This window comes from Xyrauchen texanus, chromosome 46 (assembly GCF_025860055.1).
Source record: "Xyrauchen texanus isolate HMW12.3.18 chromosome 46, RBS_HiC_50CHRs, whole genome shotgun sequence".
Classification (NCBI taxonomy): Eukaryota; Metazoa; Chordata; class Actinopteri; order Cypriniformes; family Catostomidae; genus Xyrauchen; species Xyrauchen texanus.
Window position 1 is genome coordinate 8705010 of NC_068321.1, and position 24770 is coordinate 8729779.

The window sequence follows — 24770 nt, forward strand, 5'->3', positions numbered from 1 at the left end:
AACAATGCTCTCCTAATGCTTTGACGGCGGTTGCAAAACCCAAAGTTACAACATGCCTATAAAGGGGCGTGGCCAGATTGTAGGTGGAGCAGGGGGTGTGGAAATGCCCCTTACATCATATTCATAGCAGAGCTTAATTGTCTACAGTAATAGAGAATATTTTTGAAAACACACAGGTTTTCTGACATAATTCAGATATGCAGAATGAGACCTTTTTGTTTGCAAGTGCTTTTCATGTGGAGTTTACTACTTGACTTTGTCGACTGCTTAACACTGCTTCATGATTACTTTAACAAAGCAGATAGCCGCACACTGCCGGCTGATTAATATTGTGGGGGAGGAGAGTTTAAGGGATTTAATGCCCATTACGGTGAAAATGCAACCTATGGGAGACTAGTTCTTTTAATTAGTCAAATTCCCACATAGACTTTGGGAAACGTTTATTGTTACTTCAATTGATGCTATTTTAGTGCATTTCTGTCTTTTATACTGTGAAAGGCTTTGTTTGGAAAATGTTAATAAAGCATTATATTGTTACATATAATTTTGTATTCTTTCTTTAGAAGGAAATTAATGCATTTTGACAGGAGATGTAGTATATTTAGAGTCAAATTTCAGCACTTTCTAAATGTATCATTATTGTGATTAACGACAAAAAATTATATGATTAATTGAAATAAAATAAAAATATCGACTGACTGGACTATTTTATGTATGTGTGTATATGTGTGTAAAATATAATTTTACGATTTTTATTTTGATTAATCACAATTTTTTTGTAGTTAATCATAGATTTTGTGTGTGTGTGTGTGTGTCTCTATCTATCTATCTATCTATCTATCTATCTATCTATTATTTATTTTCAGGGTTAGGTTTTGGTTTACTCTAATAATTACAATTAGTTTGATATAAAAACAATATTTAATAAAGACTATGGTATGTCACGAGCTTGATAGCTAGGTAAGTTTGTGGTCTTTTGACCTACATGATGGGGACAAAATTGGCTTTGCAATGTGTGAGGAAACCTTAATTATCTCCATAATTCAAACCGCTTAATAAACAAATAAGTGTTTTAATAAAATTGTAAAAATCAGAAAGGTTGTGTGAGGTTTAGGGTTAGGGGATAGAAAATATAATTTATTCAGTATACAGATGATTATGCCCATGAAAAGTCCATGTCATTATAGGAGTACCAACTTTGTGTTTGTGTGAGAGATACCCATGAAAAATTGTCAAAAAAAATGTCCTGGTTCTATTTTACTCCAAATTTATTTTATTTTTTTATTGTGAAATTATTTATTATATTCTCATTACCACAATGAGAGGTGTGTGTGTGTGTGTGTGTGTGTGTGTGTGTATGTGTATGTGTATGTGTGTATTTTTCTTCATTTATTTTGAAATGTATTTATTCATCATAGTAGTACTCCCTTTTTGCTGATTTAAAAAAAAAAAAAAGAAAAAAAATCATTGTGCAACACCATATTTTTTATTGTAATACAGGAATTGTACAAGTAAAACATGTTACAGTAATAAGAATTGGTGGATGGATTCTGCTAAAGTGTCCAGATAAAAATGTCACAATTCTAACTTAATGGTCCTATAATTCTTTAAAAAGATTTGGATTTAAAATATCTGCTATTATTGTGTTAGAAAGTTGGTCTGAACACCTTATCTTAATTGTTTTATCTGTTATAGATAGTGCAACAGCCATGAAACCACCCTTTCATGACTTTTTGTTGATAAAGTATAACGTGTTTCTATAATCTGTACTGCATCTGGCTTTCCACATCATATGCTCGTGTGTATGTGTGAGTATGTGCGTGGTTCATGGAAATGACTGCGTAATATCTCGTACTTTGAATCACCATTTGAGATTCTCCACATCCTTATAACTGGAACGGGAGCTCGCTCATATGAATTTCCCTGTTATCACTTTGGAATGCGTAAGCTGCGGCCTTGATTCCACCTCTGTTATCCCAACCCTCGCAATTCCAATCTCCAACCCGTTTTATAAGTTCCCTGCTCTCAATACCAGCCACAGTACTACCAGCCATTAGAAGCCCACCTAATCCCTCTTAACTACAGGTGGTGGGAGAGACCGGCTGCCCCTCTCTGAAACTCTGGTTTGCTTTCACACCCCCGCTCTCTTTCTCTCTCTCCTGGTTTCCAGTGTGGTGGTAATCCCCCTTCTGAAAAGGAGATCCAAGCTGAAGTTTTGGGTTGGCATGCTACAGAAAGGGACCTGTCACATTGCTCCTCACAGTAGTAACGGAGCACCTGAAGAGGGGGACTAAAGGAAAGGAGACACTTTAGGGGCAGAGGAGCACAAACCAACAGTATTGCGACCAAACTTTTGGAGAGAACTTTTTTTTTTTTATGCTACTAGAATTGCACGTTTTGGGTCTTTCAGGAGTGCAGAAGACTGCTTTCGTGTGTTTTCTGAGTTATTGGAGCTCACTGATACTTTTGTTTCATCTTTAGGCTTGCACCATGAGCGCTGAAACTCTGCAAGACTACGACTATTCTGATTGGTATGAAAATGCAGTGCCAACCAAAACTCCAGTGGAGTAAGTACTCTTTAATTTCATGGAAGTTTCTTTGGGATAACACTTTTTAATTCAATCAAAACTTTGTGATTTCATTATATTATTATAATTTTTATTTTTTTACAATTTTATTATAATGTGTCCCAGAAAAGTGTTTGTACACTTAAGCCACTCTTAAAATGTATGCATTTCATTGCATTGGCAAATATCAAAGTGGCATCTGCAAACAAAAAGCTATTTTTGCAATTACTTTTAACCAACTGGTGTCAATGTGATTTTTTTTTTATTTATTTTTTTTTAAGTGGATGTATGAAATTAGTCCTCCAATTTCACACAAGTGTTTAGCAGATTAACATAGGTGCAGTAACTTATTCAGTGTTCAACTAAGTTTGACAACCACAAAGTGTCAAAATGCTTTTTTGTCTTCATTTTGAATATTATATCAACCTTATTTTCTTATTTTTTTTTTATATGAATATACATTTTGATAATGAAATATAAATTATTATATAGGTATTAAATGGGTGAATTCATTGGTCTGCTTAGTTTACATATTTAACTAAGGCAGTTATGTGATTTCAGCTAGATAAGATAAAATCATCTCGTCTTATCTTTATTGCCGCTCATCATGTAGCCTGTTGCCGTCCCATAGTGCATTGCTCATGGGTATTATATGGTTCCAGGTCTACAGGTGTGCAAACATATTTGAATGTATTTTTCTCCAAAGTGATATGGACATCCATCACGGTGATTCATGCAGAGATTTTTTTTTTCTCTTTGATCTCAACTTTGATTCCTTTCACATATGCAAGAGACTGGATTTTAGGTAACAAGACACCAAACTGTGAAAGAGCTATTTCAATGTGTCACACATTCACTTCAGCCAAGTCAGACCAAACCAAATCAAACCATGTCCTTTACATATCATATAAGAGTTTCATGCACTTCAGTAGCCATTCCACATACTGCAAAAAACAAAGTTTTTTGATGTCTTTGTAAATATAAAAAAGAAATGGCCTAAAATATATATTAGGATTACATATTTATATACATGTATTTTTAATAATTGTTGTATGACTATTTTTCTAAATATGTTTTTGGCCATTTTTTTATATTTTACGTTTATAAAAACCATTTAAAAATACATTTCATGAAATACTGAAAATATTCAGTTTATACCCTTGTATTGATTGTTTTTCTAGCACCTATAGTACATTTTGTAATATATTGTAAAGATACTGTATGAATGTTTACAGAAAATATATTATCTGGACAATGTTTCTTTCATCCAACCAAATTATTTACAATGCATGTATTTACAATATTTTTCAAATATATTTAAACCAGAACTAAATCTCTTTTTGCCATATGGGTCGTGTGCTGGTATTTTACATTAGTCACATTACCTATCTTCACTTGAGGTGTTTCAATGGCAAAAGGGGTCTTGGTTAATAATGGTGTGTTGCCTCAGAAAGGAGGGGAGGAGGGAATGTGTGCAGGCTGAGTAATCAGCCTGGATCTAACCAGCTTATGATAAATACTCAATTTGTGAAATTTTCAGAGTTGTCCCACCATGTGACCCCACGGCTGATGAAGGCCTCTTCCACATATGCATTGCTGCCATTTCTGTGAGTTCACTCTTAAGTAGTGGTTAAGTAGTATTCTGCCTTCTGTTTCTTATCTGTTGCTCTCTCAGCACCTACAAAATGTACCAAACTGTGCAAAACCATGGCAATGCGCTATATATATATATATATGTCTTGGTAATACCATTGTATGCTCTGAAGCACCTTGGACTACCAAGTAAATACCATGTTACATGAATTAATAATTAGTCTGTACCATGGTATATTTCAAAGTATTGATAGACCAGGCCTATTAATCTGCCGATATTTTGCCATTTATGAGACTATGGGTGATACAGTACCATGGTATCAATGTAGTGATAGACCGATATATCTGCAATGTCGATATTCTGCCATTATTTTCGGTGATACTGTTCCATGGTATATTTCAAACCTGTGATAGACAGATATATCTGCGAGGCTGATTAATTGGCAAAAATTTGGTCAATATGAGATTATTGGTGAAACTGTAACATTTCAAAAGTATTGGTAGACCGATATATTGGCCAGGCGGATTAATGGGCCGATATTTTGTCATTTTGAGAATATCTTGATACTGTAGCACATCAAAGTAGTGACAGAATGATATAGCGACCAGGCTGATTAATTGGCCGATATTTGGTCATTTTGAGATTATCTGTGATATTGTATCACATCAAAGTAGTGGTAAATCGATATATCATCCAGGCCTATTAATTGGCTGATATTTGGTCATTATGAGATTATCAGTGACGGGTGATAACTGTTTCTGATTGGCTGATTAGTTTCCCCTTAGTTCAAAAATCTACCAACAGTCTTTAAAGTGAATAACAAACTATTTACTAACTATCTAATTTTTGTATTGTATATTCAATGTGCCTCATGATTTGAGTGATCAGACTTTGATTTTTTGTCAGACAGACAAAATATGTTTGAAAAAGTCCTATAGACTTACATTGAAGGAGGGACCTGAGGCATATCTCAGTTCCAGAATATCCTAGAGATTCAGGGTGTGGGCTCTTTTGATTTTGCCCGGTATTTAACCACCCAGAACATTCAAGCAATCACATATTGGCATTCTCTACATATTAGCATCCGTACCATTGGAAAAACTCCACTACGAAGGACCATAGTATCACCATCTGATACCATCCTGTTGCCATGGTGCTACCAGGACCTTTGTGTAAACAAACCATTTTCTTGCTCTCACAAACACACTAATAGCATTTGTTGTCACTCCTCTTGTAACTGCCTGACTTCCCACTGAGTTCCTTGTTTCTTGTTCCTTTCCTTTCTTTGATATTTATAAAAACAACATGTGGTAATTGACTGTGATGGACCCATGTGGAGATGGACTCAAATGTTACTTTAGGCCAAGACATTTCCAGAAAGTGTTACAGGTCAGTGCAGGTCACCGATCCTTGGCCTTTGGCCTCTGAATGTGACCCATAGGGCAATCGTACTAGAAAAAGGGGCAGCATCCCTGGAATTGATGTCTGTCCTAGTTAGATGTGGGTCTCTGGGTTTATTTCAACAAAGAAGATGTGATGAAAAGGAGGTTAATAAGTCAGTATTGGGTGTCACAGCTGCACCAGGCCAGTGTTGGGCCATTAGAGGAAGTCAGGGTGGTTGCATTATGAAGACTGACAGAATGTCTTGGTTATATGTCCGAAGCTGGTGATCATGCTGGTGCTTGCTGTCCTGGCCAGACGACAGAAGTTGGGGGACAGTCACAGGGGACTTACAGGCTTACTCAGGTGAGTCTTATGTACTGCATATCCGTTCACACACAATACTGTACATTTATGCATTTGGCATATTCTTCAAAGCAACTTTCAGTTCATTTTATGTATCAGCATGTGGGTTCCTCGGGAATCAAACCTATGACTTTATTTTTGCTTGCGTCATGTGCTACCAGTTGAGCTACAGGAACTTTTTTTGTGCCTGTGACCAGGAATTGCCAGTCTTCTTTAGTGATGTGCTTAACCAAAGTCACTTTCAAGGCTAGTCAGTCCACTCAGTGGCTATCTTTGGAACGCTCCTGGGCAGGCTGTGCATCTGGGCTTCTATGAAGACAATCGGCATAAAAGTACAGCTCCTATCTACTTGAATGGGGAAAGACAGAAATTTTAAAGTGGTTGGTCAAGATTACGATTAAAGAACATATTTCAAATAACCAGTAAAATCTGACAACGATGGTGTCATAAATTGTGCTTCTTTAGCTCAGATCATGCTAAAAAATATGCTATATTTCAGGCTGGTTCAGCAAATGCAATTGCGCATTCTCGAGTTGATTGACAGGTGATGTCTTTATCTAAAATTTGATTGACTCTTTTATTTGTAAGGTGGGACTTCCTTTACTGGGATTTTCTGGGATTTACCAGGACAATGTAGATTTACACAAATTTTAACAACCCAAAGCTTCTTTCCCAATCCACCCAGACCATATAACCATTGACTAACTAAACTAAATAAACGCTTATTCAGAAATTACCACAATATTGATGTCACAAGTATGAACTATGAATACATTAACGTATGACCACCTAAGTTAACATTTCAACACCTCATTATTTAACAATTTCACCCCCTGATGAATGAGTTTGAACTACACAATTACATGAAGGATAGCTAATCATTAAATAAGTGATTAACATATACAAGTCTTAAAGGTACGGTAGCAAAAATGGTCATAAAACATTGAGTGAAAAAAAAATATATAATGCTACAAAAGTGTAGAATATGTCTCTGTAAAGGGATTAAAGGGAAAGGAGGAGGAGAGAACTGGCTTCACAATATAAATAATATTTTAATATAAAACTGAAACAAAAAGACAAACACACTAAGGTTCCACACCATCTGCCGGCAGGTCATCCCCATCTACCTGGATGAAGGAGGGGACAAGGGGAGGAAAACAAACAAAAAAAGTGTGGCAACTACACGCCGCAACAGCGATCATGCCAAATTAACAAAACATTTTAAAAAGAGAGGGAAAGGCCAAAGCGGAGCGGCAGTGGAAGAGAGAGAGAGAGAGCAAAAAAGAGAGCCAAAAAAAAACATACTCTCCAGTTCTCCTATACGCCGTAGCTTCACCGCCACGCCTCCCCGGACGGATCGGAGACAGACCACTGGCCCCTGGTGGACGGAACGTCCCGTGTGTTTTTGGTGGACGGTAGGGTTCTCCCCCACCTTTGGCAGTGGTAACCGCCTCTGGCAGCGGGAACCGCTCCTGGCGGTTGGTTGGGAGTTCCTCCGCTTTCAGGGGTGGATGGTAGTGGCGAGGACTCTACTCTGGCGCATCCCTCCTCCTTCCCGAATTTCGGCACCAGTGTAAAGGGATTAATGGAGAGAGGCGAGAACCAGCTTGACAATATAAATGATATTTAATTAAGAACTTAACCAAAAAGGACACACACACACTCAGTTGTTGGAAAGCTGTCCGTAAATCTCTCTGTCGCACTGCAGCTTCCAGTCAGCCTTTATCCCTCTCTGAGGCTTGATTAGCCTGATTAGGGGCCGGGTGTGCGGAATCACGACCCGGCCCGCACTCCGCTCTGTCACAGTCTCCTTGAAGTAATCCCACAAATGCAGTTTAGCATATTTGTGCAGTATTGGGTTTTTGTACTAATCTTTGTACTTGTACTAATAATTTTAATACTTTTCTGTTTATTTTCTCCTCAGCCCAGTAAACTTTTTAGACCACACACAACACAAGGGCCTTGCCGTAGCTGTCTATGGAGTTCTCTTCTGCAAGCTGGTCGGAATGGTCCTCAGTCACCACCCGCTCCCCTTCACTAAAGACATTGTGAACAAAGGTATGAGTACTACATTTCTTGACTGATATTCAGTGGTGTAGTGGTTAAGGCTCATGGCTGGTGACAGAAGGTTGTTTATTTGTATCCAGCAAGGAGCATGCCACAAGCTATTACTAATTTTCCTTGTAAAATGGCACTTAAACCCAGGTTTCTCCAAGGGCATTGTCCCTTTAATAAGTTCATAGGGCAGTTTTATATCTACATTGCATGGAAACAAATTCCACTGGCTCTTGTCATGTGGCAAATAATAAAGAATCTGTTTCTAAGATGCTGTTCCATCATAATGTAATTCGATGTCAAAAATGTATTTTGTGTTTTTTTTGGATTTATCTCCCCAATTTGGAATGCCCAATTACACCAAGTCCTCATGGTAGCATAGTGACTCGCCTCAATCTGGATGGCGGAGGACGAATCTCAGTTGCCTCCATGTCTGAGACCGTCAGTCCTCACATTTTATCATGTGTCTTGTTGAGCTTGTTACCGTGGAGACATAACACGTGTGGAGGCTTCACACTATTCTCTACGGCATCCACACACAACTCCTCACACACCCCACCAAGAACCACATTATAGCGACCACAAGGAAGTTACCCTCCCATGCGCCTCTACCCTCCCTAGCAACCGGGCCAATTTGGTTGCTTAGGAGACCTGGCTGGAGTCACTCAGCATGCCCTGGATTTGAACTTGCGACTCCAGGTGTGGTAGTCAGCGTCTTTACTTCCTGAGCTACTCAGGCCCCCCAAAAAAACACTTATTAAGACTTCAGGCCACCAAAGTTTTTGGGGAAATTCACTGGTTTGAATATTTATCTCACAGTGGTATAGTGGCTCTCTGCATTGCTGCTATCAAATGAATACTCTCGCTATTCACAAGATGGCACCACTCCAAAGCAGGCTCAGTTCACACAAGAGAATGAAAAATAGCACCCTAACTGATCTTTTTTTCCTCTGAACAGTTAGTCCTCTTTAGATGTGTTGTGTAATTGGATTATCCTCTGCATTGTTTGTTTCTTTGGAAAACAGGGCCTCAAGAGGGTAGATAAGGCTGTATTTGCATAATGTAATTATTTGGAGTCTGTTTTAACTCGTACTGTAAGTCTATTAGTGTGGTCAGAATTATATGGTGCAACCTGAAGTTAAAGGAATAGAGATGCAATTTCTGTCATTAAATACTAACCCTCACGTTGTTTCAAACCTGTATGACTTTCTTTCTTCCGTGGAAAATAAATGAGTTCACTGCTATTTTGATACTTTGAAAGCATGTGGTGACCAAGTGAAGTTAAGTGCCAAAATAAGAAAAAGTACCAAAGAATACATTTCCAGAAAATTGTCCATACAATTGAGTATGTGCTATAATCCAAGTGTTCTAAAGACATATGATAACTTTGTGTGATAAACAGACTAATATGTAAGTCATTATTCACTGAAAATCTCTCAAATCTCAAATGCACTTATTCAAATTTGTCATGCCAGATTTGACGTAAATGACGGCAAACGCTTTTGGTCTTTATTTGTCTTGTAACCGAACACAACTCTGTTTAGAACAACATGTGGGTGTGTGAACGATAACGACATTTTAATTTTTCCGGAGAACTATTAATTTAGTGTCTAGCCCAAGACAACAATCATGATTCATGGACTGGCACTTGTAGGGTTTGAACCTACAACCTTATGGTTCCTATGCACTCCTATGATTTGTTGTCACTAATCAAAACATTTATGTTCAAGGTCACAATGTATTTACCTATTCAATAAGCCAAATTGATAGCATGGAGTTAAAATGTTTCATTGAAATTCTTTTATTTATTGCTCCAGAGTTATGGCTAATCTTGGCTCTGTTGTACTACCCTGCTTTGTACTACCCTCTCCTGGCCTGTGGAACGCTACATAACAAGGTTGGTTACGTCCTGGGCAGCTTGCTCTCATGGACGCACTTTGGAGTTCTGGTCTGGCAGAAGGCGGACTGTCCCAAAACACCCCAAGTAAGAGTTATCATGGCTGCATAGATAAGAAAATCTCCCCTGTAATAATGAAGGGTGGGTTTTGACGTAGTGCAGTCAACATGGGTAACGTGATAGCAGCGGGTTCTTCCATTAATTTAGCACTGTCTTTTGAATACGACGGCTAATTGTGTTGGAGCTTAACTTTGTTTACATCGTCCTGTCATTCCTCCGTTTTGTTCCCACTGTCTACTTAATGAATGGTCAAGCCTCAAAACAATTTGTTCTGCTTCTTTCAGATTTTACCATGCAGCTTTGCCCGGGTTAATCACTTTAGTCTCTGTCAGTTTAAAAAGAAAATCAATAGAAGTTTATAGCTGAAGTGTGTTATTTCGGTGCCAAACGGAACTGTTTTCAAACAGGTTTATACCACTCCGCAAATCTTTCATTGGTTAACAAACAGAAAATCCCACCTCAAACTCACGCCACTGGCAAATGTTGATGTGTTCAGTTTGCGAATATCCAAAATGTAGGATGGCTGGTGTAGAGTCATTTATACTCATGAGGAAAGCGATACCTGATTGGAAGATTCATTAATATTCATCCAGTAAAATGCTATCTGATTGGTCTGTAAAACTACAACCCTAACCCTAAATGTTTCACTGGCCATTCAAGTAACGCTTTGTTTATAAAAGTACTCAAAAGTTTTGGCGTACTCAGCCTACAAACAGTGTACTTCTAGTTGTCTCTGCATATTCCCAGCAGGGCAAAAATATTGTAACATCGTGAAAACTTCAACACGCCATCTTTTACCATCATTATCGTTTAAAGTTTTCTTTTTTTTTTTTTTTTTTTTTATCTGAAAAGAAATGTCTGGATTAGTTTGCAGTATTGGGTGGAATCGGTTTACAAAGTAATTAGTTACTGTTATCTAATTACTTTTAGACACAAAGTAGTGTAAAGCATTACATTTTTAATTCTTGTAATTAGATTACATTTAAGTAATTACTTCTAAGTACATTTATTTGGGTTGCAAATATTTCTAAATAAATATTATTTATGTGTAATAAAATTAAAATGTGATTATGTTCATATGTACATCAGCTTGCGTTTCTGTGACAGCTGAGGGGTGTACAGCAATGAACAAATAGAAAATAGACATTATTTTGAATTTGTTGAGCAGAAAAGAGAATTTGAGAAGTGTTTTTAAAAAGTCATTTAAAATGAATGTGATTTTATTTTTTCAATTAAGTAATCAGATTATGATTTTAGAAAAGTAGTTTTTTTGTATCTTACCCAACACTGTTAGTTTGAATTTGTCACTTAAAATGAACAAATGACAGAAACTGGCTGGCTAGTTTGGTTTTGTTGGGTCTTGATGGGTTTGTAATATTATTTTCAATGAAAATTCATGACTGCTTTGCAGACAATATGGAGTTTAGGAAAGAAATTGTGTGAAATTTAGGAATAGTCAGACAAATGATTACAGCCATTTCATGCTATTTTACTATGATTTTTCCTGCTCTTTCTCTCTGTCTGCAGATCTATAAGTACTACGCCCTGTTCAGCAGTCTACCTCAGATTGCCTGCCTGGCCTTTCTCAGTTTCCAGTACCCACTACTTTTGTTCAAGGGCTTACAGAATACAGAGAAAATCAATGCCACTGAGGTGAGCTGACATGCCGGTATGGTGTGTCTGGGACGTGGGTGTCACTTTATCATTATATTTTGCTGCTTTCATAAATAATCTATGCTATTTATTGATGAGAAGGTGAGGTCTGTACTCTGTAGTAGAGTATTGGCATTTTTCACAGATTTGTGACACATTCCCACCTTATTTAGCTGTGGAAATCTAACTATTTAAAAATGTTTAATGGTTTACTCTAAATTTTTATAGCATATGCTTTGTGTTTTATATTACCCTGGAATAGTTAAAAAATAAAATAAAAACTATTTACCAACTTCAGCTGCTTGGGGAGTTACTGTAAATTTAGCACCTTCTCTCTTCTTAATGCTGTAATCCACCGCTTTCTATTTTTTAATTTTTTTCCTATTGGGGAAAGGATTTTTTTATTTTGCTGGTGGAGGAAAAATAATGTTTGCAGAGGTCCGCAATCATTTATTCTGCGTTCCAAATCCGGAAATGTGAAAAGGGTCCAGTTGATTTTTTTCCATTTAAAACTTGACACATAAAGAATGCAATTATGATTAAAAGTGATGAACAAAATGTTATATGTAGGTGAACTATTCCTTTAAATATAAATTTCAGTAGCACATTGATTTGTTATTTTCCAACATTAAATTATACTCGCTGGGTTTTCATCTATGTATTTCTGGGCTATCGCATAAATATAAATATAAAATGAAATCTCCAAAATGTGCATGAGCTTATATGCTTGCTTGAGGTCGATAAATGCTTTATTCAATAAGAAGAAATTAGCATAAACTACGATGGAAACACATTTAAATGTAATAATTGGTCGGAACTAACCAGCAGACCAATTATCGCATCTGAAATGTTGCTCCGGTCATCCGGAAATACAAAATTGAGCTGTGCCGAAGAGCAGGTTTATTGACCATTTTGAACAGTATCCGCACGGCAAAGACATAAGAAAGGAGGAAAACACACATACGTAGTGCTTCCAGAACCGTGACACGCTGTCGCTCCCAAACATGAGACAAAGTTCTTCTGGAGTTTTTTGTCTATAGGTTTTAGCCTCTATTGTTTTTTCATAATCAGAGCTCAGACTGCATGGTCTTGGTGTTTCACAAGAGCATACAAATTAGAAGCGTTTTTATTTCCCCCTCTGCCTGTGCACAGGTGAAAAAAGTGCATTAAATCATAATGAAAGGACTTGGCAGCACAGAAAGGCTAGAGGGGAGATTGTAAACTCGGCACCTGCATTCCAGAGGTCTAATCATTGTAAGCAGCTCACTGGGATTGGGTTATGTTTGACTCGCCAAGCACATTACACAAACAGCGTGTTGTTTTCCCACAGCAAACGCACAATGCCAGTGTTATTTAACTATAATCACTATGACGAATGTGCTCGGATGAAATAAGATGAACAAATCCCTTGATAACGTGTTTAAACTGCAAGTGACGTGACCAATCTAGAACACTCCCGTTATAATCAACAAAACATTCTGCTCTATATTCAAGGATTGCTTTGTCACGTTGCATTGTATTCCTAACCTGCAATTGTATACAAGAGATATATATATATATATATTAAAAATGTATATAGTTTTATTGCATTTCCAGTAGAGTTCTCTTATTATGTTTTTGCAGGACCTCAGTAGCAGTTATTACAGAGATTATGTGAAGAAGATCCTCAAGATGAAAAAGCCTACCAAAGTCATGTGAGACTTCATGATGTGGACATTGTTATATTTATTAACCTGATCCCAAAGCTTTGAGAAGCTGCAAACAGATGAGAATACTAGTAACCCATCACCCATGATTATCTGTCAATTGAACTCCATTCACCACAGCTATACTGCAAACCGCATGTCATTTAATCTTGTGAAACTCTATTGTAATGGAAGAACAATTCATTCATACAATTCATCACAAAGGTGGTTACTGTACAATAACCAGTTTGTAGTCTACTTCCTTCCTCAGTTCCATTGACGGAAAACTAATCACAGCTATTGTAGACCCACTTATGCAAAGAGCTTTAGATAGTGATCACCAACCACCTCTTTACAATTCTGCCCATGAGGTAACCAGAATGCCTGTCTTGAAAATCACTCTCAGCAAAGATGCTGATCTACTTTATGCAAAATGACAGTAAGTGTCAGTAACGTCATTGGAATTGGTCTCATTAGCCAAGTGACGAGATATCTCCTGTTCCGTGGAAACTCCTTTGTGTTTTTGTCATATAGTCTACATAGATTCTGCACTTAATAAAAGGGGAATATCCAATTAGGAAAGCAGGATTATGTGTTGAACGTATAATTGCCAAAGACCTTAGATAAGCCTTTATATCAAGTAGTGGTGGTATTTTGATTCAGTCCAGTGACTCAAATCTTTTCAATCTGTTCATCAAAAATATTCATTCAGATTTGTTTACCGGTTCAGTTACAATTTATGCAAGTTACAACTTTGCATCAATAGGAGGCGACAAATTAGTGTCTTTTAATGTGTTTTTAGCAAGTCGTTCACAAACTAAACATTACTAATTTCAAAATTAGGGTTTGAAATGTGTGATTATGCAGATTTAAAGGTGAAGTGTGTAATTTTTGTACCACTAGCATCACCAAATGGAATGGCTATATATATATATATATATATATATATATATATATATATATATATACACACACAGTATACACCGATGAACCAAAACGTAATATTTTTGAAGGTGTCCTGTGTTATCTGGCACCAAGACATGAGCAGCAGATCCTTCAAGTCCTGCAAGTAGCGAGGTGGAGCCGCCATGGATCGGACATCCCACAGATCCAGGGAATTTGGAGGCCGGGGCAACACCTTGAATTCTTCATGTTCCTCAAAACATTCTCAAACAATGTGTGCAGTGTTGCAGGGTGCATTATCCTGCTGAAAGAGGCTACTGTCATCAGGAAATACCATTGCCAGGAAGGGGTGTACCTGCTCTGCAATGATGTTTAGGTAGGTGGCACGTGTCAAATTGACATCCACATGAATGGCCGGACCCAGGGTTTCCCAGCAGAACATTGCCCTGAGCATCACATTCCCTCCACCGGCTTGTCGTCTACCCACAGTGCATCTTGATGCCATCACTTCTCCAGGTGAACGACGAACATGGCCATCCACGTGATGTAAAAGAAAACGAGACTCATCAGACCAGACAACCTTCTACCACTGCTCCAAGGTCCAGTTCCGGCGCTCGCATGCCCTTGTAGGCACTTTCAGCAGTGGGCAGGGGTCATCATGGGCACTCTGAACGCTCTGCAACTACGCAGTCACAGCCCCATATGCACCAGGGTGCAATTCACTTTGTGATGACCCATTCCTCCCGTAACCATCATTAAAATTTTCTGTGACTTGTGCCACAGTAGACCTATTGGTTCGGACCAGACGGGATAGCCTTCATGCCCTCGTACACCAATGAGCCTTGGGTGCCTAATACCCTGTCACAAGCTTGTGGTTTGTCCCTACTCCGACCACTGTCGCTAGATACTCGCCACTGCTAACCGGGAGCATCCCACAAGCTTTGCCGTTTCAGAGATACTCTGACCCAGTTGTCTGGCCATAACAATTTGGCCCTTGTGAAAGTCGCTCAGGTCTTTAATCCTGCCCATTTCTCCTGCATTCAACACGTTGAATTGATTGTTTGCTTACCATCTAATCTACACAGACCTTGACATGTGGCCTTGTTAGGAGATGGTCAATGTTATTCGCTTCAACAGTGAGGTCATAATGTTTTGGCTCATCAGTGTGTATATTCAGTATATTTCAAAGAGATTGCCTGGAGATTCCCGCCATTTTCAATTAGTTGGACAAACCGATAGTCCCGCCCCAACTCACTTCATTGGTTGAGCCAATGTTGTTGTGTTGGAATGGTTTGAGTAATATTTTTGATAGTGCCACAGTGTTATACTTTTAGGTGAAGTCAACCTAAAAAATAGTGTCCTTATAGCTGTACCTGCACATTAAACTAGGATAGTTGAAAATGTTTTTACAAATAAGTCCATGCATCACTTATATTGTATATCTCTTGCTTTGCAGTTCCAGCACATCAAAGCCCAAACTAATTGAAAGACTCAAAGATGCTGCCAAGTCTTACATCTACACACCAGAAGATGGTAACAATCTAATAATATAATATATTATAATATTATATAATATAATATAATAAATATATTGTGATCATTTTCCTTTACCAGTTTTTAGATTCCCTTTAAAACTGGCAATCTCTGTGGTTGTGGCGTTCATTGCTCTTTATCAGGTAAACACTTAAAAAATGAGCTTGCATGTTTTTTAATTCAAAAAGCGTTCATTAAAGGGATAATTCTCCCTAAAATGAAACCTCATGCCATCCCAGATATGTATGATTTTCTTTCTTCTGCAGAACACAAACTAAGATTTTAGATGAATATTTCAGCTCTGTAGGTCCTTACAATGTAAGTGAATGGTGGCCAGAACTTTCAAGCTCCAAAAAGCACATAAAGGCAGCATAAAAGTAATGCTTAGTCCTGTTTTATTAAATCTCTTAATACTTTTATGCTGCCTTTGTTACTTTTGGAACTTATCAGTTGTGGTCACCATTCACTTGCATTGTATGGACTTGCAGAGGTGAAATATTCTTCAGAAAACGTTATTTGTGTCTGCTGAAGTAAGTCATACACCTCTGGGATGGCATGAGGGTGAGTAAATGATGAGAACATTTTCATTTTTGGGTGAACTATCCCTTTTAATGTGGCTTTAATTGGTTTAACAGGGCAAAAGTAGCACCTTAGTATTCCATTCTCTCACATCTCTATATATATCTCATAGATGGCTCTCTTACTGATCTCAGGAGTGCTGCCCACGCTGCACATCGTCCGTAGAGGAGTGGATGAAAACATTGCCTTTCTGTTGGCTGGTTTCAATATTATTTTGTCAGAAGACCGTCAAGAAGTGGTCAGGATTGTAGTGTACTATTTGTGGTGTGTGGAGGGTGAGTCATTTGGTTTCATGAGATATGGTTAGGCCAAAATGGGAGAACTATCACTTAAAAGTCATTTTTGGTGCCAGAATTTGGTCAGACCAACTGAACTGAACTAGTCGTTTAAGCATGATGTCTGATTAGCAAATCTATGCTAACACAGCCATTTGTTGTCTTGTTGATAACACGCTTCCATTGATCCAGACTGTTAGATATGAGTCTGAACTTTGTGCTTCAGAAAGTTTACTGCACACAGTTTAATTACTTGAAGTAACAGACCCTGGACTGCCTGCATCCACCTTTACTTGGCTTTAAATATCCATGTAAATCAACGACACACACTCTCAGATGAATAATGATGAAGTCAGCAAAACAGCTGAACTGTAGCAAGACTCATTTTCCGATCAGTCACTGGTAAAAAAGTGCTGAGGTTGTGTCAGAAGACTTTAGGCACACATGTTCGTGTGTGTCTGACATTGACCTCTCCTGCTCATGTGATTTTGGTATTTCAGTATGCTATGTCTCCGCGGTGACCCTGTCCTGCCTGGTCAACCTGCTCATGCTTATGAGGTCCATGGTCCTGCACAGGTAATACTCAATCTATCATGTCTCCTCATATACACTTTCACACAACATTCACACACATATGTTAAAGCATTACTAACAATTTTCTCTTGATCATACAGTAAATGACTGCTACTGTTATATTTTAGAGATAGCTCCAGGTATAATAATCATTTCCTAACCTAATAAGCACGAGGTAATTACAGTCAGGAACACCAGATTAAAAATAATGACTTTTCAAATTGAGTTTTTAAATGTCATTAATGGCAGTTGACTCTGTGACATGCAATTTCATGTCAGTTTCTTCTTAATAAGACGACCCCCATTACCTGCATTTCCACTGGTGATGTGTGTCTAATAACGTGGTGAATGGTGTATCGGTGTGCACTTAGGTCTAATCTGAAGGGACTGTACAGAGGAGACATCTTTAATGTGTATAACTGTCAAAGGAGCATGAGGCCATCTCGACCTGCCCTGGTCTGCTGGATGGGCTTCACCAGCTACCAAGCTGCTTTTATCTGTCTAGGTGTGGCCAGATTTGTTCTCTTTATTATTTGTGAGACTCAATTCTTACTACTTCAGCCCTTTTTTTTACTTCTGAGAAATTTTGCCCCCTCATTCTCATGATATGAAATGTCTCATGAAAGATTACAAAGACAAACATGTTTGTCAGTGGAGTAATGTGCATTTATGAATCATGCACTATAAGACCAGGAATATTTATTAAGAAAGTAAAAGGGGTCAGTTGTTGTGTTGCGTGTCTGATTGTGTCTGTCTCGATGGGAATACATCCAGGTATGGCGATCCAGACTCTAGTGTTCTTCATCTGCATCCTGTTTGCTGTCTTCCTGATCATCATTCCCATTCTGTATGGAACTAACCTCATGCTATTCCACATTATTGGCCGAATGTGGTGAGTGGCCTTCACTCTTCTCACTTTGGATGATGATGATTGTGACCCACATCATCGTAATAATGTCGTCTCATCAAATGTAGCCTTGATAAAACCTACATCCCCTCTGACTTCAGGGTTGTGACCTTGTAAGCCATGGATTTGAGTGCAAAACTAAATCCATGTATTCTTATCAGTCTTCTCTCATTATAAGCCATAAATCCATGCAATAACTTAAATGCCTCTTTAAGATGGGTTCTCACTTACATATTCTCTTTGCTAAAGGCCTTTCTGGTTGATGCTGTTTCTGGCTGTGCTGATCCAACACGTGATCTCCAGATTTTTGTTTATCAAGAAGGACGCAGGAACACGAGATCTGAACAACAGGTGTGAGAAATTATATGTAGTGTTCTGACACAGGCAAAGTCTCTTTTAGACTGTTGCTGGCCATTGCATTTTTGCTGCCCTGCTTGTAAGACTTTTGTGAATGCCTAGTTTTCATGAGCAGCTCCATTCTTCAATAACAGCCTTTTTGCTAAACCTGAATAATGTTGTAATGGGTTCTGCGCTAAAATCTCGCGAAACAGAGTAATAGTATCTTCTTTTGGTTTTAAGAAATAAAAGCGTGTCCTACCTTCTCCCTCCCTCCATTCTGCTTTCTTACTCCAAGTTGGTAAACACAGAATAGGCATTGTGGATGTGTAAATGTAGGCCCTCCATGTGACATCATATAGCCAATGATTTCGCAATGCACAAGTTTTGCAGCTTAGTTTCATTTAATGGTTTTTTTGGACCGGAAGGAAGATTTGATTTCTGAAAGTTACAGTATGATTGCATTGTACAGACAGGTACAACTCTTATTTCAAAAGATCAAGGGAAATGCTGTTTTTCACTACAGTATATGATCCTTTAAAAATTGTTTACCATTCAACTGTAATGACATCTGGTATTCCATGAATCGGTGTTCAACAGCCTATTAACCCTTTTGAGGAAGTTTCTAAAGATGTCCTGTATCAGTGGCATGCCCAAAATTAAAGGCTTATAACTTGAAGATAAAAAAAAGGGGTCAAGTACTCTGTATAATTTTACAGAGTACTTTTCAAATTGGTTAATGATATAGTTTATCAGTTCTGAGACTCTCAGCTTAAGAAAAAAAAAACTTAACATTTCTTTTCTGATTTTACAATCTCAGGGTGCATATAAGGTAGCTCCGAAACCCTTTTTTTTTGTTCCCAATCACATAACACCCCTAACTGTGATATGATTAGAAAATGTGTTGATGCATCAAAGCAATCAAAAGTTATAGCACTATATAAATAACTGATTCTAGTGTCCAAAACGTCTCCAAACAAATAAAACATAAGAATTGTACATAAGAACTAATTACACATGCAAATAAAATGATTAAATGTATGCTCTCTTTTCAAAGCATGCAGGTATGAGTAACTAGATCTCATTCAGTTCCATTCTGTGTCATTTAAACCATAATTGAGTCCGTGTCATTGCTATTGGTGCCATCTGTTTGTGACCATATGTAATTACAGTGAACAATCCTCTCTGCCCATATTTGGATGACTTCCACCACTGGTTTCAGCAATCTGAATCCTAATAGGATTGAACAACGTACTACATTTCCAATGAAGTCATCTGATCTAGGAAACCTAACATGTTTTTAGCCAGATAGCACATTATGTGCTGTGCTTTGTGTGGAAAATACAATGATCCATGCATCCAATTAAGTTCTGTGTCATTTTAAAGTTTATTGCCTTTTGTTGTGTTATGGTATGTATTATTTTATGTTCCGTTTATTTTTTGTCAAGTTATAAGCGTAAACGCGGCATATAAACAACACCTGTTTACAAGTAACGTACTTTATGTCAAAGATATTTACTTGGCTATTATTCGCTATATTTTTTTTCTGTGAGTTAAACAAATAGTCTGGTTGTATTCTACTCTTTGAGAGCTTTCCAACAGCATATGACAGGTGGCTATTTGATCAGTGTGAAAAAAAGAAAACTGTGCAGAATTTATAAATTATCAAAACTGAACACTTCTGATTTGTCTGCATATTTCAAAGCACTTGTTCAGTTTTGGTCATAATGCCTACATGCATTGTAAAGTACAGCTTCTAAGCTTTAAAACTATACTTATTTTTTGTTTTAGTTTTTTGACTGTAGTTATTAATATTTTGAAAAACAAAAATCTCAGCGGGCCCATTCAAGCTTGAAGGGTTAAACTACAGCAATACATTCCAGTTACTATTTCCTTACAGTCTTGAATATGAAACTTTGTAGTCAGAGATTATGCAACAGATCATTAAATATTTTGTATGCAATGCATTTCTGTGGTTTTCCGAGAATGAATGTACATTTGGTTTTTCTCCACAGAGGTAGTCTTTTCTTGCTCACCTATATGCTCTTCATGGTTAATGTCATGGCTGGGGTGCTACTGGGCATTTGGAGGATGGTTATCACTGCCCTTTTCAACATAGTCCATTTAGGACGCTTGGATATAAGTCTCCTAAATCGCAATGTTGAGGCATTTGACCCAGGTATGACTGAAGAAATAATACTCTATAGGCTAGATTTAGATTTCTCACTGAGAATGAGTCGCACTCATTTATATTGAAGTGTTTGTAAGTAATAAATAGTAATAGTGCTAGTTCAAGTTCTATGTGTTGAATGAATGTAAATATATGTAAATCTTGAATGAATGTAAATATATGTAAATCTCAAATGTCACTCTCTGTATTTTGTAGTATGCAGATCTTTCCGTTAAAAGCACCACACCACTGGAAACTAGATTTCTACCACACATAACAGACACCACTGTTGTATCAGACAGCCTGTGATTGTTGAATGTGATTGTTATTTGGATGCAGATGCCTCTTCCCTGTTCTGCTCACCCTCCCCATGGTGCTCTCTGCAGGTTACCGCTGCTACGCTCATTACCTGAAGATTGAAGTCAGTCAGTCCCATCCTGTGATGAAGGCCTTCTGCGGACTGCTACTGCAAACCACAGGCCAGGACAATCTCTCTGCACAGAGGACACGAGATGCTGAAGAAGGTCTGTATATGTCATGCCTTATCAGTTCAAAGACCAGTTTGATTCATGACTGCAAAATGATTCAATTTAGTTAACTTAAGAGCAACCTGTTTTAGGGTTTCGAAGCTTTTAGTCTTTTAGAACTAATTCAGAGCAGCCTTGATCAAACGGAGGATGTGCCTGTTATTTTTCCTTTTAACCTATTATTCACAGGTAAGGAGCCTATACAGTTGTTTAAAACTCAGTTTGTTCAGTGACAGCTTTCAGCCAAGGTGTGGAAACTACATACCATCCGTCCATTTTTTTTAATTCTTTTTAAATCAGTAACCAATGCCAAATGATGTTAGCCCATTGGTGTCAAACCTCTGAACTGATTTGCATTGACCTTTGTTTGATTTCTCTTGGGTGATTCGTGTCTATACAGTCGGTTGTCCTTCTTTTTAGAATAATTGATTCATCATGTTGCCTTGCACGCAGCAGACAATAATTACATTTGCCAAATAAATTGGGTCCTGATGTGCAATAACTCACCTCCACCTTGGTGCTTGTGAACATGTCATAGAGTACACGTATTAATCCATAAGAAGAACATCCTTTTTGTAAATGTACAGTCCATACTGCGTGGTATGATTGAACAATCCATACCACATTGCTCATTTCTATTTCACATAGCTTAGAGGAGATAAAACTACTACTATCTTTTCATATCAGAGCTGGTAGAGTACAGATCTATCAGTATTTGGTGGAGTTTTCAGGATGATATAGGCAACAGATGGTGTATATTCAACATTAAATAGCCATAATATTTTTTACTTTTGGTCATTTTGTTTTATTTTTCCATGCTTTTCTGCATTCAAAGACTGTAGGATTCTGATTTGCATACAGTTCCAACGATAAAGCTCCTTTGTGCAGGAGAGATTAGTGACAAATTGGTGGATTATGCAGATGGTAAGTCTCTAATTGGATGTGTCCCATAGGTCTTACATTCTGCATATGGTAATGGCAATGTGTGCATGTTCCAACTGTGCTCCGAAGATGATGATATGGTTTTCTGTTACTACAGTGCTATATGATAATGAAGTAGCTCTGTTTGCTTAGCCTCTGTAATTGTATTACAATGGCAGACACTTGTATGCCTTTTTAGATGTTTTGTTTTTAGTTACATTTTGATTAATCTGCTCAATTTCTTTTTTGATAACATTTAATAAAGAAAGAATAATATTATAATGTACTACCCAGTAAGCACACATACCTCCAGTCCTCTCATTCACACTGAAATGTTGTCCTCCACCAAAAACGGAGCATTTCGAAAACGCTCTACATTACAGCATACATTGGAAATGGTGACATTAGGAAACTAAAAACTGATTTTTCAAATGTAAGCATATTTTTATGGGTGTGGCCTAAGGCCTACAATAGTAAGTTTTTGTTTAAAAAACATTCATTTTGCTACATTTACGCTTCTCATCCACACTTAATTGGACTTTTCCTCCACCGAATATGGAGCATTTCGAAAATGCTCTGCGTTACTGCATACTTTGGAAAACAATGACGTTAGGCAACTGCGAACTGTTTCCTAAGCTAAGTTTACGCTTCTCATCCACAATTGGTTGGCCTTTTCCTCCAATAAAAAGAAAGCGTTTCAAAATGGTCTCCGTTACTGTATTGTTTTGACATGGTGACATTAGGTTACAGAAAACAGATATTTCCTTTTTTATATTCTCCCCTTTTTCTCTCCAATTTGGAGTGCCCAATTCCCAATGTGCTCGTAGTGACTCACCTCAATCCGGGTGGCAGAGGACGAATCTCAGTTGCCTCAGCGTTTGAGACCGTCAATCTGCACATCTTATCATGTGGCTTGTTGAGCACATTACCGCAGAGACATTGCGCGTGTGGAGGCTTCGCTCTATTCTCCGTGGCATCCCCGAGAGCAAACCACATTATAGCAACCGTGTGGAGGTTACCCCATGTGATTCAACCCTCCCTAGCAACCGGGCCAATTTGATTGCTTGGGAGACCTGGCTCCAGGGGTGGTAGTCGGCATCTTTACCCGCTGAGCTACCCAAGCCCCCCAGAAAACAGATATTTTAAATGAAAACGGATTGGTATGGATGTGACCTTAAGCCACGCCCACAATGTTTTAATTAAAAAATGCATTGATTTCACCACATTTATGCCTCTCATCCACACAAAAACAACATTTTCCACCACTGAAAACTGAGTTTAAAAAATGCTCACCACTGCCACATACTTTGGCAAATTATAACATTTAGGAAAGTGAAAACGGAGGTTACAAATGGATTAGTGTGAATGTGGCCAGAAACGTGCACATTAAATAATGTTCATTTTATTATATTAACCATTTTTAGGAATCCAACTGGTCCAGCAAGAGAAGAAACAGACTAAGGTGTCCAATGCCAAGCGGGCACGAGCCCACTGGCAGCTCCTTTTCACGCTGGTCAACAACCCGTCCTTGGTGGGTTCCAGGAAGCACTTCCAGCGGCAGAGTTCGGAAAGTTTCATCAACGGAGCCCTAAACAGGACCTCCAAGGAGGGCAGCAAAAAGGATGGAAGCATCAAGGAGCCTAACAAAGAGGCAGAAACGGCTGCCACCAACTGAGGACTGAAAATTACAATTCGGAAAAGGAGATCACCCCTCCCTGCCCCCTCCAGCCTCTTTAATATATAAAGGCTGCTGGCCAGATATCAATGATAGTATTATTTGCTTTGGTGTAGCATAGAAGCACATGTGTTTTAGCAAAATGCACTTACATCTCAGTGCCTCAGGAAGAACTTCAAGCAGTTGTAGTGAACCGATCCTTTCCATGTATCCGTAAATGTTTGGAAGGATGGGTGGATGTATCGTGTGTTTTGTTGAATGTGTGAGTGACCAGGTTAAACTTAGCACATCAGGAAATTTAGTTTGGCACTGAACTCCCATCTAACCACTTGATGCCAGGTTGGCATGTGTGACTATTTATGAATGTACAGGTTATGCTCTTTTGCAAATTTACGAATTACTCATTTGCAGAATTAATATTCACCAGAGGTGAGACACTTTTTTTTTTTTTTTTTCTCATAGAAATCTAACCGATGAAATCAGTTATGTCCATGATGGTTTATTGGTGTCTGTTCTCATAAAAATATCTACAGCAAGTAGTTTTTCATCTCTGACAAAGAATATAAACACAATCTGTCTCACTGTTACATTTGACATGTAATTTTGATATGTTCCTGTTAATTGTCTTGTTCTGCTACCTATGGCATATTTGTGATTTTAAATGAAATAAATATTCAAACTCAAATCTAACAAACGGGAGTTCACTGTGTTTAATAAAAGGGAGCGCGTGTCCTCTTCCGCATCGCGAGAAGGAAACGTCAATCAAAAATCAGTGTTGTAGGCTATTAACGCATGATTACAGGAATGGAAATTAATAGAAAATTAGAAACGCTGAAATTCGAAATATCGCCTTGTTTAAGAATAGTTTCCTTGCTGTTTGATTTTGCCTTCTGTCACGAAATATTATAAAATAGCATTTTCCGTACAGGACGAAACGATGTAATCTTTTTTTTGTTATTGTTATAATTATTATTGGTGAGTGTGTGTGTGTATATATTTATATATATTGTGTGTGTGTGTTATAAATAAATTGTACTAGTCGTGTTGGGAATGTCGCTTTTATATCATTCCTTTTGTTCTGCTCAGCCAGTTCAACATTCATTACTCACAATAT

The 24770-nt window shown here is 37.9% G+C and overlaps 1 protein-coding gene across 1 annotated transcript; it reads left to right on the forward strand.

Annotated features, from left to right (window-relative positions):
* The first annotated feature begins 2060 nt into the window (after window positions 1-2060).
* On the forward strand, window positions 2061-24360 carry LOC127637942 (receptor for retinol uptake stra6). Its single transcript, XM_052119209.1, has 17 exons — window positions 2061-2567; window positions 4108-4174; window positions 5825-5907; window positions 7832-7965; window positions 9780-9946; window positions 11447-11572; window positions 13196-13266; window positions 15617-15693; window positions 15775-15836; window positions 16385-16547; window positions 17048-17123; window positions 17492-17625; window positions 17895-18012; window positions 18277-18378; window positions 20379-20542; window positions 20920-21057; window positions 23406-24360. The coding sequence occupies exons 1-17, from the start codon at window positions 2491-2493 to the stop codon at window positions 23654-23656; spliced, it is 2010 nt and encodes a 669-aa protein (XP_051975169.1). The 5' UTR covers window positions 2061-2490; the 3' UTR covers window positions 23657-24360.
* The last annotated feature ends 410 nt before the right edge of the window (window positions 24361-24770 follow it).